The sequence below is a fragment of the Lutjanus erythropterus genome, chromosome 3, assembly GCF_056507025.1.
Source record: "Lutjanus erythropterus isolate fLutEry1 chromosome 3, fLutEry1.hap2, whole genome shotgun sequence".
Taxonomy (NCBI): Eukaryota; Metazoa; Chordata; class Actinopteri; order Lutjaniformes; family Lutjanidae; genus Lutjanus; species Lutjanus erythropterus.
Window position 1 is genome coordinate 16120108 of NC_139319.1, and position 16097 is coordinate 16136204.

Consider the following 16097-nt stretch of genomic DNA (forward strand, 5'->3'; position numbering starts at 1 on the left):
AAAGAAATATTTTTTTTTCTACAACCATAGCTACTAGTTTGCAGATAAAGGTTTTATATATCTTCACTACAGCTTTTGTATGGTCTTTCATACACTGATAACTGGGTAAAACTGGTCTCTGTCTCAGTGTTTGATATGTCACACCGTTTAATGAATGGGTTTTTCTTGCCCTTTAAATAACTGAACCCTCTTGTCTGCTGATCAGCCACGTATCGCCACGTCTGCGCGCATGCGCAGTGCCCTCACAGTTGTTCCGGGGTCGATCAGACAGTTGTACACAGTGTAAAAAAAATCATCATTGTGTATCTTTTTTCCTTTTCTGTTCACGGTGTTGTTGCACAGACCATTAAAGGGGGAGTCTGAGGGTTTTTCAGAAGGAGAGGCGTTTTGAATCTGGCACCGAGAGGACGTCCGTGAAGATGAACTTCTTCAGAGGAGTGATGGGTGGGCAGACAGCCGGGCCGCAGCCGTCTGGAGCGGAGACGGTAGGAGACCAGCCCGGCTAGCTGCGGCTAGCTGCGGTTAGCTTAGATTTACACCCCCGTCTACCTGTCAAACGGAGACCACACACACCTCATCGCCAAAAACTGTGATTTTACGCGGTGTGTTTTAATTTTATCTAAAAAAAACACCTAGAAGGATATGTTAAAAGACCGGGGCCTCCTTTAATTAGAACAACGAGCTAGTCATAAAGCTAATTAGCTAACGTAGCATACCTGTCAGTCAGCAGCAGGGCTGTCATGACACATATACCGTGTTACATACGTGTAGCTGTAATGAATGGGAAAATAAATGAAAGAAAACGGACAGCAACACATGTTATGAGAATCAGCTGTCAGCCCCTTAATCAACATATTTCCGCAATATGTTTATTTTAAAATAAAATTTAGTAATACATAGATTAAATGTATCAATGTCGTGAATAAAAGGTCGTCAAAGGAAAGGTGGTTCTAGTACCAGTTAAAACATAGGCCCTTTTGTTGCTGTGCACTGTCAGCTACTTTCATTATCGATTAGCCTGCTGCATTTTTTCAATTGATTGCTTAGTCCAATAAAATGTCACAAAATAGTAAAAAAAAATTCTTACGACTTGCCAGAGAACAAGGTGACTTCTTCAAGTTGCTTATGTTGTTCAGCACCTTAAAAGCAGAATATGCAGGATTGGTCAGTTGCTGTTTACTGTTACTGGAAACACACCAAAAAGGTAGACTGACTGTTGAGTCTTATTCCCAGAATGTCAAATGTGTGGACCCCAGAAGAGAAGTTGCTGTCTTGGGAGTGGCTAATGGGAATCCAAACAAACATCCTGGGTGCAACATAATAATGAGAAAATAAGAAAATACAGGCAGAGGGACAGAAGGTCTCTGCAGATACAGTCAACGCTGCACATTTATAGTGGGTCATAGGAGATGATTGAGAGGGATTATGTTTTTAATATGAGACTCTACATTGGTTTCAGTAAAATCCTACAAAGTATGCATTTAAGTTATACAATTTGTAGTGATTATTAAGTAAAAGTAGTAAATTGGCTCACTATGAGGTATAATCCTGGCTTTAAACAATCAGTATCTTAATGCATGCTTGAGATGTATGTTGAGTATTGTATGCAGAACTATTCCGCTTGGAAATTGCTCCTGCTGGCATTGCAGGGGCCACATAATCAGATCTTTGTCATTCCTGTTTTGGCTATTCAGTGATACTGCTTGTTCCTCCTGCAGAATGCACAAGACAGTATGTGAAATATTCATGTCAGTTCTGTCTTTACCACTACTGGTATTTAAAGAGTAACTACATTCACACAGTTTTTTGAGTTAGTCAGTAGTAATTATTTTCTGTATAATCAATTGATTATTGTCTCATTCTACAGTATAGTCTTCATTGCAGTGGTTGTTTCTTGCCCTTTTGCAGAGAAAATTTTAGTAATGTTGTTCTCTAGACCACTGGTTCCCAATCTTTTTTGGCTTTAGACTTCTTAAAATAAAGCTATTGTGTTCTTACTGAACCTTTCAGCAGTTTGTACATGTCTCTCCCTCTCAAAGATTGTTTAATTTGCATACTTTTAGAGGCCAGAGGAGGTACAATTATACAATAATTAATAAGGCAATTGATAGAGGAAATTCTCAAAAAATAAATAAATAAATAAACTCAATATTGCACAGCAGAAATTATTATTTGTGTTCTGCTTTACTATTTTTTTCCCCATCTTTTTCACCCCAAAGATGTAGGCCTGGAGGGTCCTGACTTCCCTCTTAATTTGAAGCAGTGTTGTCTATCTTATCTGTTGCATATCTCCACTGGTTGTGACTATGTATACTAAAGAATATCTGTTTTTCTCTTTGTTTTTTTATTTTTTATTTTATTTTATTTTTTTTTTCTGAATAAGTCAGTTCATCTAATAATTAACAAAGATTGAAGGGAAAGAATTAAAACATATGTATTTCTTTCTGTAACCCCTGTCAAGTCATATAAATACAGAAATCTTCTCTTGGCTGAATAATAATTAGGCAGAAGAACAAGCAAAATAAATGATGATTCTTCTATTGACAGATCCAGAAGTTGTGTGACCGGGTGGCCTCCTCGACGCTCCTAGAAGACCGCAGAGATGCTGTTCGTGCTCTTAAGTCCCTCTCTAAGGTAAATAATTAAGACTAAGTTATTGGAAACAGGTGCAGTAGTAATACTTCCAGTTGCCACCAGTTTAAGTACATCTAACTGAAACTAATGTAGTTTAATACAATAATAGATCCTCTCTCAATGAAGTTTGCAATGTTCAGTTTTTGCCTAAGTTTGTAGTTGTGCTCAATTGTGTTGGGTTTTACTGAGAGTGTTTCTGATAATTCCTTTCTAAAGGTTGGAATTTATTGCAGGGCTGTTGTATTGGATTACTTTTTTATCAAGATAGACACAATAAGTTGACAACTGAGTGAATGTATGATGGGGTTTGTGGGTAAAGGTTTGTTTTAATCAACATTAGTGATGCTTCCAGTACTTTGTTTTATCCAGCAGGGGTTTAGTGTATTAACCTTTTTAGTTTACAGCAGTACGTGACAAGTAGAATTAAATCCCTGTTCTCCTGCATTAATGTCATGTAAATGAATGGGAACATATAAATATTTTCTCCTCTGTCACACTCTCAAACTCTCCTTTGTCAAACGCTGTTGATTATAATGAACTAATCAGTGACACGAGCTTCTACAAAGCTAGTTGTGTTCGTGGACAGTTTTGTTACTGGCTGCTCCATCAACCGTGAGTAATGAGTTGATCAGGCATGAATAAGGGGTTTAGGAGGCGCAGGGTTACACATTAACACACAGTGGTGTCAGCGCTGGTCACAAACACAGACATGGATGTGCACACTTCCTGTATTTTATAAGAAATACAGTACAAAGAAAGATTGACATTCCTTTATTTTTACAGCCTCTGGGCATTTGGATTGAAATAGGAAAAATGCATATATGGTATCAAAGTTGTGGATCTCATTAAGCGTCCACAAAAATCTGAATGAAAATAAAAATGCATAACTATTAAAAAAAAAACTAATTCCAAAATTCAAAAAAATTAAGACCATTTCTCAAGACTGTGCAGATGAGGCGGATCATGTTTTTATTGACATCTCCCTCACAGTACTGGCACAGAAGCTAAGCAATAAAAAAAACTTCTGTGGACATGGTCAGCAGCAAAATATATTCTGCCGAAGTCACCATCTATTCTCTCTTCAAGGCCACCAGAGTCCTTTGACAAAAATAGTAATTTTACATCACAGAGCACAGAAGTTACTTGTCTACTGCTGCCTTGATCTTCTAGTTTGTTTTTGTTGTTTTTTGACTTTGTATTTTTAACACGTTAGCTCGGATCTGAACTAACATCACTTGCAGAAGATCAAGGCAGTGATAGACCAGCAGCTCCTTTGTTCTGTGAGTTAAAATCACTGTTTTTGTCAAAGGACTCTGAGGCAATGTAATTGCTTCAGCTCCCTGTTGTTGAGTTGTCTCAGACTCAACTAGGCAGATTAAACAGAGAGGTTTTATTGCATTTGCAGGGGAACTTGGCACATTTCACTTGGGTCCCACCTACATAATCAGCTTTGCTGCTCATCCCACAAATGCAGGATCTTTACAAATGGGACATCATTGTAAAGGGAAATGAACAGGCTTTCCAGTGATACAAGATACACTGGTAATAATACAGTGACAACAGAGATATGATCGACCAAACACAAATTTCCAAATATTTTCTGAAGAGTTTAGTCAGAGGGCTCTGGTGGATTTGGGTTTCCAGTGGCTTTAAATGTCTGTATAATTATATAGTATCGTATTATTATTATTATTATGATACTACTACATCTGAATGGTTTTGGGCAGAAAAACATGTCTGATGTGCATCTGCTGTGTAGAATAGCAAAAAAAAAAAAATCAAGACTTAAAAGTTTTGTCTTTACCAGTGTCTTGTAGTACCTTAAATTTGTATGTGTTATATATTGTTTAATATCTTTCACTACTCTATAACTTTTATTCTCATGTTTTATCAATTAAATGCTTATATGCAGCACCTTAATGACGTTGTTATTAAAAAAACTCTTGCCTTCCTTATTATTTTTTGTAGAAATATCGCATGGAAGTTGGCACACAGGCAATGGATCACTTGATTAACATACTGCAAACTGACAGGTATGTTGATGTAGTATTCGTGTTCTTGTTTGGTCTGGTGGTATCTTCCATGTTGTCCTGAAAAGTGTGTTGTGTTTCGTTTGTCTCAGGTTCTCTTAACAATGAAACCTGTGTTTTGTTAACACTTGGCTTTTTCCTGCCAACTGAACAGGTCTGACTCTGAAATCCTTGGCTACGCTTTGGACACACTGTACAACCTCATCTGCAACGATGAGGAGGAAGAGCAAGGTATTAATCCCCCCACAATTATTACAAATAATGAATTTCACCATTATATTAGTTATCATTCGAAGATAATTCCTTCTGATTGTGTGGCAACTGTTGACTGACTGAGCCATTGTTTTGTTTGCATGTGTAAATGAGTTCAATTCATGTCAACTGGACATCAGTCAATTTGCATTCCCCTCTTCTGTACACTGTTAATGACTGCTTTACATAAAAGATTGTCGTCTCTCTTCTCTTCCATGTTTTAACCCTACAGATGAATCAGAAGGTAAAACTCTTTGACTGTGCATGATGCCAAACCCCCCTAACCTCCAGCAGCACTTACAAATCATAGGTTTCTTTGGTTGGGTTGTGGAAAAAGAGCACATTAATAATCTTGTCGACGCCTCCTGCAGTGCACAGATTGTAAACAGCTGATTAAATTAGAGGCTGTGTTTTGGTTGCTGTTGTGGCATGTCTTCTCAAGAATCAGTCAGTGATTCTTCAGAGCGATTGATGAATGCTAGCTTTTTGGTGAGGCTTTAAACTTACTCTTGCCCCCCCCCCTACTCTCGCAGACGCAGTAACCCCTCTCCCTGTCTCAGGGAAGCATAAGAATGTTTCCATGCCTGGTCAGTACCGAAGCCAAGCACTCCGTGCAGTAGTTATAGTACTGCTAGTTAACTAACTTCACTAAACTCAGTTGGCGCTGAAAACGTGACTAGAAGGTGTTCGGGTGGTAACAAGACTGCTTCACTAATACCATCACATCCCTGATCACTTTTGTGTCTGTTAGTATATCTGTCATGTCTCGTTGCTCCTTTGTTTCCCTCACATTTTAATAGCTGGTTGTTTTTGTACTGTTGTGGTGACATTATTCTGTTTAATTTTGTTTGAAGTGTGTTTTTTTTCATCATCAGTTCACCCAGATTACACAAAAACACCCTAACCCTCCCCCTCCTCTCATGGCAGCTAGAGTTTTGTTATGAGCTATGTGGATTGTTGGTAACAGGGACGCAGTTTCATAAAAGACGGATTGCTTTTTCCAACCTATATTAATTGAGTTTGTTTTGGCCACATTATAGGGTCAGCATGACAAACAAAGAGTTTCCTATTTGCACATCTAACACACTCTAAATTTGAAGTTGTGTTTGTGGCCACCTGGCAGATGTAATGATTCGTGTCCACAGGATCTGTCATTACCACACTTCCCATTCATTGTCTACGTAAGCATGGTGCATTTCGAGAGATGGCGTGTCCGCCCCTCATTTGCATAAAGTTGAGGTCGAGGCTACTTTATGCAAACCAGTGGCATCCTGCACGGCTCACTGCCTCGAGAAAACATCCCAAAAAACTGTTATCAGTCTAAAATGGAGACAGATTCAGCAACTGAATGGTTTAATTTCTCACCTGAAATGTTTTCAGAAATACATTTCAGTGAATTATTTTCACTACATAATAGACTTTCCACATTAGCCGCCATGTTGGTCAGGTTTGAAATCTGGGAGCAGACAGCCAGTGAGCGTGAACCAAAATCATAAAGGTGCAGGTGGGAAAACCAAAACGAAGCTGAAAGAAATAAAACAGAGGGAAACTCTAGTCCGGTGAAACTTCTGTGTGTTTTCATTACTTCACATTACACACATATGTTGCAGCTTTTAATATAATTTTCCAATGCTATGACCATTATCTTCTTGTTTTGGGGAGAAAGCAGAAATCTTAGGGATGGATATATCAAAACATGAGAAAATGCATCTAAAACTATCAGCATTACAAGATACTAATTAAGTTTAAGTACCTTTCTAAATCAGATTACTAGGTGGGGTACACACCTGTTCTCAGTTCAGTGGTGTTGCTAACCAGCTTGTCACACTTGGCCTGTCATGATAACTACTTTTTGTTGGATGATATATCGTCCCAGAAATAACTGTGATGAACATATTATTTTTTTGAAAGACCATTTTGGACTTTTTCTCTTCCAGACTTTTTAAGCTAGGCAATGAGAGGACAGAATCAGCACAACAAGTAATGACAGCTGAATGTCTCAGCATAGTTTTTCTCTGTTAATTTGGGTTAAACGCTGTGCAGAAACGCTGTGCCCAAGTCTTGTAAGGGTGCTGTTTATTCCAGCATCGTATGGGCAAAAACACTGATGGCATTCTTACGCAAACAGACACACATGTCAACTGAATAAATAAAATCATACGATATATGTGAACATGAACACAATAATAATTTTTGCAGACCTTGATAAGTTAATAATGCAATTATCATGACAGGCCAAGTCACACTAAAGCTCCCAGCTCATCCCACATTAAATGTTTATTCACAGTAGAATCACTTTTACTGTAACCCCCCCTGAGCTCACCCTGTTCACCCTCCCATCCAACTGCCCCCCCTCATCTGTGTGTCACCCTTTGTTTCCAGAAGGTGTGTTCATAAGTATCACCCTGAGCATGTACACAGTTCTTTAATATGTTTATGAAATCTCTGTAACATGATTGTTCAGTAGCAGAAAACCACCTTTGATTAACATTCAGGGAAAGTTGTATTTTTTCCGGTAATTTTTGCTTTCTAACTCGGGCTGATTGCTATGAACAAACCAACTGGCTCCCTTACTGCTGAGGTTTCTGTTGTAGTTTTCATTGGAGCCTTTGCTAATTTCAGCCTTCAATCTCCTTCACAGATGAGAACGCTCAGAAACAGGCAGATGATCTGGGAGCTCAGTTCACAGACACGTTCATTCAGGACCCCGAACATGTGACCCTGCTTCTCACTCTGCTGGAGGTACTGAGCTGTTATTACTGTCTGTATTATTATATTTGTCTAAAAGCAACTGCCTAACTGATGTGTTCATGCTTTGATGTGATTTTTAGGAGTTTGACTTCCATGTGCGTTGGCCCGGAGTGAAGCTATTGACCGCTCTTCTGAAGAACCAGGGTCCGCAGGTCCAGGGTGTCATTCTGGTCAGCCCCATGGGTGAGTTTAATGCCACAATTTCATTCAGGATCTGCAATGTTACATCAGTATCTCTGTATCTCTTTACGGAGGCCACCTGTTAGCTCTAAAAAAAAAAAAAGACATTTCAATCAAAAATAGGAATGAATTTGTTAATATATTTTTAAAAGCAAAATGTCTTGTTGGTTTTTTTTCAGTAACTTCAACTAGTGTTTAATAGCCCTTTAATATCTTTATTTAATAGCTTTATCTTTATGTGTCTGTCCACAGGTGTCTCCAGGTTGATGGACCTGTTGGCAGACTCAAGAGAAGTAATTCGCAATGATGTGAGTACTTGTCCATGCTGCTTAAACTCACATTTTGTATCAGACCACCTGCAAATGCCTCTGAAACTAACGTCACATTCAGGCCGACTTTATCTCTGTGTGAAAAATCGCAGCCCTCTCATTTATTTTAATGAGTTCAGTCTGTCGATGCAGCAGCATTACCAGCACAGAGGGCTCAGACAAAATAAAACACAGTATGTGCAGCTAAATCTTTACCTAAAATTGAAGTGTAAAACTACATTTTTCTGAATCCTCTTTTAAATTGGTCTTACAAACATATTTTTATGAGTGTCACAAGGTTTATGGTCTGAATTCACTTTTTTCTAAAAACAAACTTTTATACAAAGGCATTCTCTCTTTTTTTATTAATCATAGATTATTTTATATTGTTTATTTTACTCTTTGTTTTAAGAGGTATCCCCTTTTGCTCAGTGTTTTTATTCTATTTTTAAATTGTTTTTTTTATCATTTTACCATTTTAAATTTGTTTTGTAAAATACTTTGTAACCTTGTTTTGTTATGTATAAATAAAGTTTATTATAAATAACATTTATTATGACATAATCTGTACAGATGATGGTGTTGCCGGTGGTTGGTGGATTATTTTGCAACGTTAAACCGTATTTATGTTGAATACCACACAATAGTTGTGCTAAATAAATAAAATAAAAATAAATGCAGCCGTGATAACTTTCCAGTGTTGTAAAATCTTCTGAGAACCCTTTAAAGTCACAGATCTGTTACTCAAACTGGACCTCTGGATTGTATTTCTGTCTCACTGGTACCTTTACCAACACATCCCCACCAGTACAACTCCTTGCAATGTTTTAATGCAAGAAGGGGGCTGATTTTGTTCTGAAAGTCTGTTTAGTGTTAAATACAGGTCTTTTTATTATGACAATTAACTATAAATGTAATACTACAACATTTAAATTTTCAGCAGATATATGACGACATGTTTTTCACTTCGATCAGGGCTTGCTGCTGCTTCAACAACTGACCAAAAGCAATGCTGCCATTCAGAAAATTGTGGCATTTGAAAATGCATTTGAGCGTCTTCTAGATATCATCACAGAAGAGGGCAGCAGTGATGGAGGTAAAAGAATTTTGAGATTTAATACAGAATTTTCTCCAAAGATTTATTTATTAATTATTGTTTTCTTGTGATATAACGTACTGTCCATCCTTTCTCCTCGCTGCAGGTATCGTGGTGGAGGACTGTTTGCTGCTGCTGCTCAACCTGCTGAAGAACAACAGCTCCAACCAGAACTTCTTTAAAGAGGGTTCCTACATTCAGAGGATGAAACCCTGGTTTGAGGTTGGTGATGATAACTCCGGCTGGTCTGCGCAGAAGGTCACCAATCTCCACCTCATGCTGCAGGTAACACTGGACAGTCATGTTTAATCAAATAAACAAGCGGAACAGTGGGATGCTGTTTTGTTGAAAGGTTGCACAATGTTCTGTTCTCAGTTGGTGCGAGTCATGGTGTCTCCTGTGAACTCTCCTGGAGCTACAGCCAGCTGTCAGAAGTCCATGTACCAGTGTGGTCTGCTGCAGCAGCTGTGTACCATCCTCATGGCCACTGGTGTGCCTGCTGACATCCTCACTGAGGTAACGACTGCAGCAGTCAGAAAGTATTAAACAATACAGAGAAGAATAGTTGATTGCACAGAAGGTTTGGCTCCTTTGAGACTTACTGCATTCGAGCTTGTGATCCGGCCTGTTTCTTTCAGACCATCAACACTGTATCAGAGGTCATCCGAGGCTCACAGGTCAACCAGGACTACTTTGCATCTGTAAACGCTCCTTCAAACCCACCAAGGTAAGATGCAACTAATGAACCTGCAGCTTGTTGCACCAGGTGTGTGTAGGTTCAAACTTCACCTAACTATAAGGCAAATTATTATTAAAGCCCCCTTTATACTGGACAAAACACTCACTAATATCTGGCCTTTGTTTTTAATGAGAAATTGATGAATTGGCGTTCATTGCCAGGTCAAATTACGCCGCAGTAGTTACGGGTACTTATTGGCTCCACCTCTGATCGGCTTGTTGGAGACCCGGTGGAGGCTATGGAGGCTTGTCACCTCCACCAGTAACTTCTGCAACTCTTTGTCATCACAGCCATAAAAACGATCCGTCTCCATTTAAGCAGTGCTCAAACATAATTTCAGATTAGTCAGTGTTGAGTTTAAGAGAAAGACTGAAGTAAAGGATAGAAAAAAGTCGTGCCATCGCAACATTGTCAGAGGCCTCCATGCTGCTTCCTCCTGTTTATTTTTACACTTTTTTTCCAACACGTTTGTGACACCGAAAGTGATACATCAGGAGAACAAACAAAAATGCAAACTCAGCTACTGGTAATTGGAAAGGAGTCAATCGCTTAGTTTTCACATTTAAAACATTTAAAAAATACAGCATGTAGGAGCTGATTTTGGTGTAAAGGTGGGATAAGTTGTGATTTATGTGTTACTAAACAAAAAGCGGTTGCGCCACATCGATAAATTACAACATAATTTTTACATAACTAATTAATTACACATGCATCTAGAGTAGGTGTGAATAAGAAAATGTCACAGATATATCCTCACTAATGGTTAAAGGGCAGTTTTTCTGCCAGACAACAGAATTTTTTCCAATAATTGCAGCCATTATATGATGGAGAAATCCAGTGGAGTTTGAAGTTATTGATTTACTTTAGTGTATATTTAGCCCACTACAATGTGCTACGATGCCAAGTAACTCATTGAAGTCATAAGTTAATGAGCACAGTAACTATGATGATTAATGACCAAACCAGTTAGGTTATGCCCTAAGTAATTGTGGTGCATCCAATTATAGTGGCTTATTTAGTTACAAACTAGCGGTTAGTAAGCCTCAAGTGTCGACTCTATACCCTAACTTACATATAGCTGGTGAAAACCACTGTTGATATTAAATCTCCCACATCTATCTGATAGTTAATTCTGTCCTGACTCTGAGTTTGCCTCTGATCTGTCTTCCTCATCTGTCCACAGACCAGCCATCGTGGTGCTGCTCATGTCCATGGTGAACGAGAGACAACCATTTGTGCTCCGCTGTGCAGTCCTTTACTGTTTCCAGTGTTTCCTCTACAAAAACCAGAAGGGTCAGGGCGAGATTGTGGCTACACTGCTGCCCTCCACGATTGATGGTCAGTTACATCAATTGGAGAACTTACTAGTGGCATCATCAGTTGTTGTGCTATGATTTGTAAGAGTTTGTAGACGTCACTAATCCAGTAGGTTTATATTTCAGTATGAATGCAGTGTCTCAAAACAGCTTTCTATACAGCATCTTTTCAGTGTGATTAGTGCTAAAGATGCTAAAGACCTACGTTAGTGCAAAACTTAAGTCATTTTTAAAGTAACTTGCCCCCACCTTCAACAAAAATTAGACGTACCACTTGGAGAATATTGGCATATCTACTTTACAACAGTTACAACTGAGAAAAAACAAACCTTTTTTGTAAGTATTCTTTGGATTCAACACATTTAAAACACTGTCTGGCTGATATATAGTTCAATGCGGGAAAAAACTAAACACTTTCTGGAAAATAACATCACTTGTGGGTGTAGGAGAAGCATCTGTCTCACACAGGGTGGCTAAAAATAAATTGTCAGGACACAAATCCAGGGAATCCATCAGTATCTTTTTTTTTTTTTTTTTATAATTTTCATTGGTGAAAAAATATTATAATGTTTTCTTCCTGTAAAACAAAGTATGCCCTGCCTGCTCATCCTGTTTCACTTGGAAATACGTCACAATATGGGACCTAGATCCAGATGAAAATGGTGTTTCATCTGTTCTTTAACTGTAATTCTAAAAAAACTTGTCTTTTGTCGAATGGGAGTAGTTTGAACCTCTTGTAAAAGATATGATAAAATGGGATTTTTGAGTTTTGACTGGAGTTGAATGGGGTTTAGGCTTTCATATTGTTCAATGCATGATGCAGATTACCACCCTTAGAGATGGATGGACTCTTGTTTATTCTGCCTGATAACCTTTAGCTTTATTTATACGTATTTATTCACTGACTCACTCGCTTTTTCCCCACAGCAAATTCGATCTCAGCAGGCCAGTTGCTGTGCGGAGGCCTGTTCTCAGTAGACTCACTGTCCAACTGGTGTGCCGCTGTGGCATTGGCTCACGCCCTGCAGGACAACCTCACCCAGAAGGAGCAGCTGCTGAGGGTTCAACTGGCCACCAGCCTGGGGAAGCCCCCCGTGTCCCTGCTGCAGCAGTGCACCAACATCCTCTCACAGGTAGGACGCTAACAGTTAGCAGATAGCACTTAGCTGTTGGAATGATTACAGGTCATGTGTGTCAGGTATAGACTGCATAAGAGAAGTGCACATAGCCTCCATGTTTGAAAAGAGAAGCCTGCATTCTTGTTAATGGCCAGCAGGTAACACCAATGGTTGCAAAAGCAGTCAGATTGTTTGAAAGTCTATGAGAAAATGACCCTATTTCTCACTTGATTTATTACATCAGTAAACAGTTTCCTAATGAGTTTATGGTCTCAGTCACTGGTTTCAGGTCTTCCTCAATGCAGCGTGATGTTCACTGATTAAACTGACCCTTCACTTAGTTCACCCTCCTTAGTTACTGTTGCTATGCCTATCAAGTTTTCCATTCTCACTCTGCTGTTTACAGTGGTATCAGTGGCAGATTTGCCATCAAAATAGACAGTAATTTTTGAAACACTAGGGCATCGATTACAAGCATTGGTCAGACGGTAAAATACCACATATCTATGTGTACGATAAATGACAGAAATACACTCATTAATGTGGGATAAGGAAGCGCAGGTACTTGATTAGTGCAGGGAACCTTGAGACAGTCACCAAGCTGCACTGCGATTGCCCCCAGAAATTGCGATTGCCCTGCAGAGATAAGAACTAAACTAACCCAGCTCAGACCTAAGAGAGTGTGCCAGACAAAGATGTGTGGGTGGTGGCCCACTTTCATTCTGCGCCAGCCCATATCCTCCACCTTCAACCTCCGTCAAATAACAAATCCCAGTTTGACCCCTGATGAGAATAAGCCACGAGTTTGGCAAAGGCAGTGGTATCTAACACAAGTTTCAAAGTACTGTAGGTAGGTATTTAGGGTAAAAAAGATGAAAAAGCAGGAGTATATTGTGATTGACAAGTAACTACCACACTGACCTCCCCAGCTCCACCCTTGCATCCAAATATGCCAAACCTGAGGCCACAAACCGATGAGTGACGCCACGGTGGCTACATCCACTTCTCTTATACAGTCTCTGTCGTTTGGGTAGGAAGGACTGTGTAACAACAGAGGCATATTTTTGGCAAATAAACAAAGGTTAATACTGAAGTGTCAACAATAGTGAATAGAACAATGTCACATTATTGTGGTTTTGCAGGGAGATAAGATCGTCCGGCGGGTGAGTAATGTGTGTGTACTGTGTCTCTGTGTGTGTTTTGAGTGTTTGGGTGGCACTTATGTTGGTTATTTGGCTTTGCATCTGTAGTAGGGGTCTTGTTGGCCCACGTGTTGGGGATCTTGCTGCCCTTTAACTCTTAACCACCACCTCTTGCCCGTAATGTAAAGCTACAACCCAGTTCTTCCTCATCAGGGTGGCACACAGCTGCACTCCTCCCTGCAGGTTTGGAAGCTCCTAGTGTCTCTCACTGTGTTCACCAGTGGAGTGTGGGGGAGTACACAAGTGTGCACTCGACAGAGGTTCAGAGAAAAGGGACACAGCAGATGTTTTTAGTTGTTTTATCTCAGATGACGTCCTCCTAACACCTACTCTGAGCTGTGACCTTGGACATTCACTGTGCTGCAAGGGCCCTTATCTGTGTGTTCAGGAAGTAAATGTGTGCTGCTGCAGCTTTTGGGCCTTTTCCTGTCAGAATGAGATCTAGTTTGTCCTGCTCTCTTATTTACATGTACCTGCTTACCGATGCACAGTGCAAATATGTATGAGGTGTATGAGGATTGTTCACTTTTCACTGGATTCATATGGTTCAGAAATAGGTTTAAGAGTTTTAGTTTTAGTGTTGAGATGAATGTTGCAATTATTCACCCATACTTAACCGGGTTTTCCAGGGTTTACATTACCCCTTGTAGATTCTGCATTGGGTGTCTGGCCTTGGCAGTCGGATAAAATGCATGAACTCTTGTGCACCTTCCTGGTGAAATGCCTTGCTATCGCCTGACAAACTCTTTACTTTCTGCTAGCTTGATCTCAAGTGAGGTGACCAAGTCAGGATCAGGGAAACTGGGTCCTTATCCTGTGCACCCGACCCTAATGAGGGGGCCAGCGCCAAGGCTTGATTCAGGGGTCTTGTGCATCGCCAGTTAAGATGAGGGAAAAGTAGAGGTCTTTGCAAACTCGCCCCTGGTGATGAAAACAGGCTTGTGGGGATGTGAAATGTCACTTTCTGGTAATGAAGGAGTCTGAGTAAGTGCAGGAGGTTGATTTGTACAAACTAGGTCAGGGGTCAGCGAAATGTGCTATCAGAAGAAACATTTTTGGCCTGAAAAGAAAAAAGCAGCCACAGCTATTAAATTCTGTATGGTGCGCTTCTTTTTTTGGGTATGTCCTCCAGGAAAGGAAGGAAGGAAAAGGTGCTGAGCTGTTAGACGCAGGCTATGAGGCACATTTTAATTGATAACTTTTTTTTTAATTCAGTACATGGACTGCACATTTCTACAATTGGATAATGCAAGAATCAACAATGAATGGTAAAGAACTATCCTTAATTTCCATATAATTTTTTGTCAAAGCCACAGGGAGCCACTAGAGAGGGGCAAAAGAGCTGCATGGGGCTCTGGGGCCGCAGTTTGCTGCCCCCTGAACTAGACAGCTCATCTCTATGCAAAGCATCATCTTTCAGGATAGAGGAATGAGTAGCATGATCAGATGTGCAGCTGTTTGTTTGGACACTCAGATGCAGAAAAGAACAGAGCTGCCAACTGATGAACACCTCATAGTGAGTTGATTTTGTAGTCGAGGAAGCTGCTGGACAGAACTGGTAAACTCAAATGTACAGTGAGGCTGGTAAAGAGCCTCTGGCTCCAATTAAAAAACAATTGTGTGTTCCAATTGTTGTGGACTGGGATGAGAGTCAGCACTCTAAGGCTGTGGTACTCTACCTTTTGTGAGGAGCAAGTCCCTGCCCCATGTGAGGGAATTTAAAGCATATTAGGGTCTTGTTAAAGTAAGATGGAGCGAGAAATTGACAGTAGGATTTTACAGCCTGCACTTCTCCGGATGCCACACCAGTGACCACCATCACTTAAGTGCAGGAGCACCGAGGCTGACATGAATGTGGTCAGTTATCTCTGAGAGTTAAAGTTAATGTGCTGATGTTCTGTCTAGATGGCTCGCTTAATTTTAATGGTGGTTTTCAGTTTTGAAGGAAAAGAAGTGCCTTTATTTTTTTACATGAAGTTAATTTGAAAGGTTTCAGTGATTAGATGGAGTCTTTGATTTTAACTGTGAGGTTGTAGTTTTAACCACAATCACCCACACAAACACAAACTCAGTGTATGATTTTTTTTTTTTTTTTTTTTTGCTGAGGCGATTGTGTGTTCAAATATTACTTGTGGTCATTTTTCCTGTCTTTTGTTTTCCTCCTCATTTTTGCATTTCGTCACATTTGGAGACTAAATCTGAAAAGGTGATTTCGTAAGTTTTTGTAGTCTGGAATGCTGATAAGTTCTTTACACACACCTTCATTGCTCAGATCTCCATGTTTATTCAACTTTGGCATCATTTATTTCACCAGATCAAAGAGGTTTGCTCTTCTTAAAGCATGACGTGCATTATTAAGTGTCAATGCACCTGCTTATTAGCAGCCGTGAGCTACGATGTAGAGTTCATATTTTCTATTTGCCTCTGCACCTTTTTTTAAATCGTTATTAATCATCTTCCAACTCCATGAA

At 39.7% G+C, this 16097-nt stretch overlaps 1 protein-coding gene across 5 annotated transcripts in view; it reads left to right on the top strand.

Annotated features, from left to right (window-relative positions):
* The first annotated feature begins 223 nt into the window (after positions 1–223).
* uso1 (USO1 vesicle transport factor) overlaps positions 224–16097 on the top strand; it is a 28261-nt gene continuing 12387 nt past the window's right edge. Inside the window, exons 1-15 of one of the 5 annotated variants that reach the window (XM_084715190.1) lie at positions 224–485; positions 2548–2634; positions 4603–4667; positions 4819–4895; positions 5149–5160; positions 7558–7658; positions 7748–7850; positions 8100–8155; positions 9131–9251; positions 9358–9536; positions 9627–9767; positions 9890–9978; positions 11174–11328; positions 12234–12439; positions 13567–13587. In XM_084715190.1, coding sequence (XP_084571316.1) covers positions 420–485; positions 2548–2634; positions 4603–4667; positions 4819–4895; positions 5149–5160; positions 7558–7658; positions 7748–7850; positions 8100–8155; positions 9131–9251; positions 9358–9536; positions 9627–9767; positions 9890–9978; positions 11174–11328; positions 12234–12439; positions 13567–13587 — 1479 coding nt within the window. In that variant the 5' untranslated portion in view covers positions 224–419. Of the gene's footprint in view, positions 486–2547; positions 2635–4602; positions 4668–4818; positions 4896–5148; positions 5161–5449; positions 5504–7557; positions 7659–7747; positions 7851–8099; positions 8156–9130; positions 9252–9357; positions 9537–9626; positions 9768–9889; positions 9979–11173; positions 11329–12233; positions 12440–13566; positions 13588–16097 lie in introns of all 5 variants that reach the window. The other 4 variants (XM_084715188.1, XM_084715191.1, XM_084715189.1 and 1 more) reach the window with 4 other exon arrangements.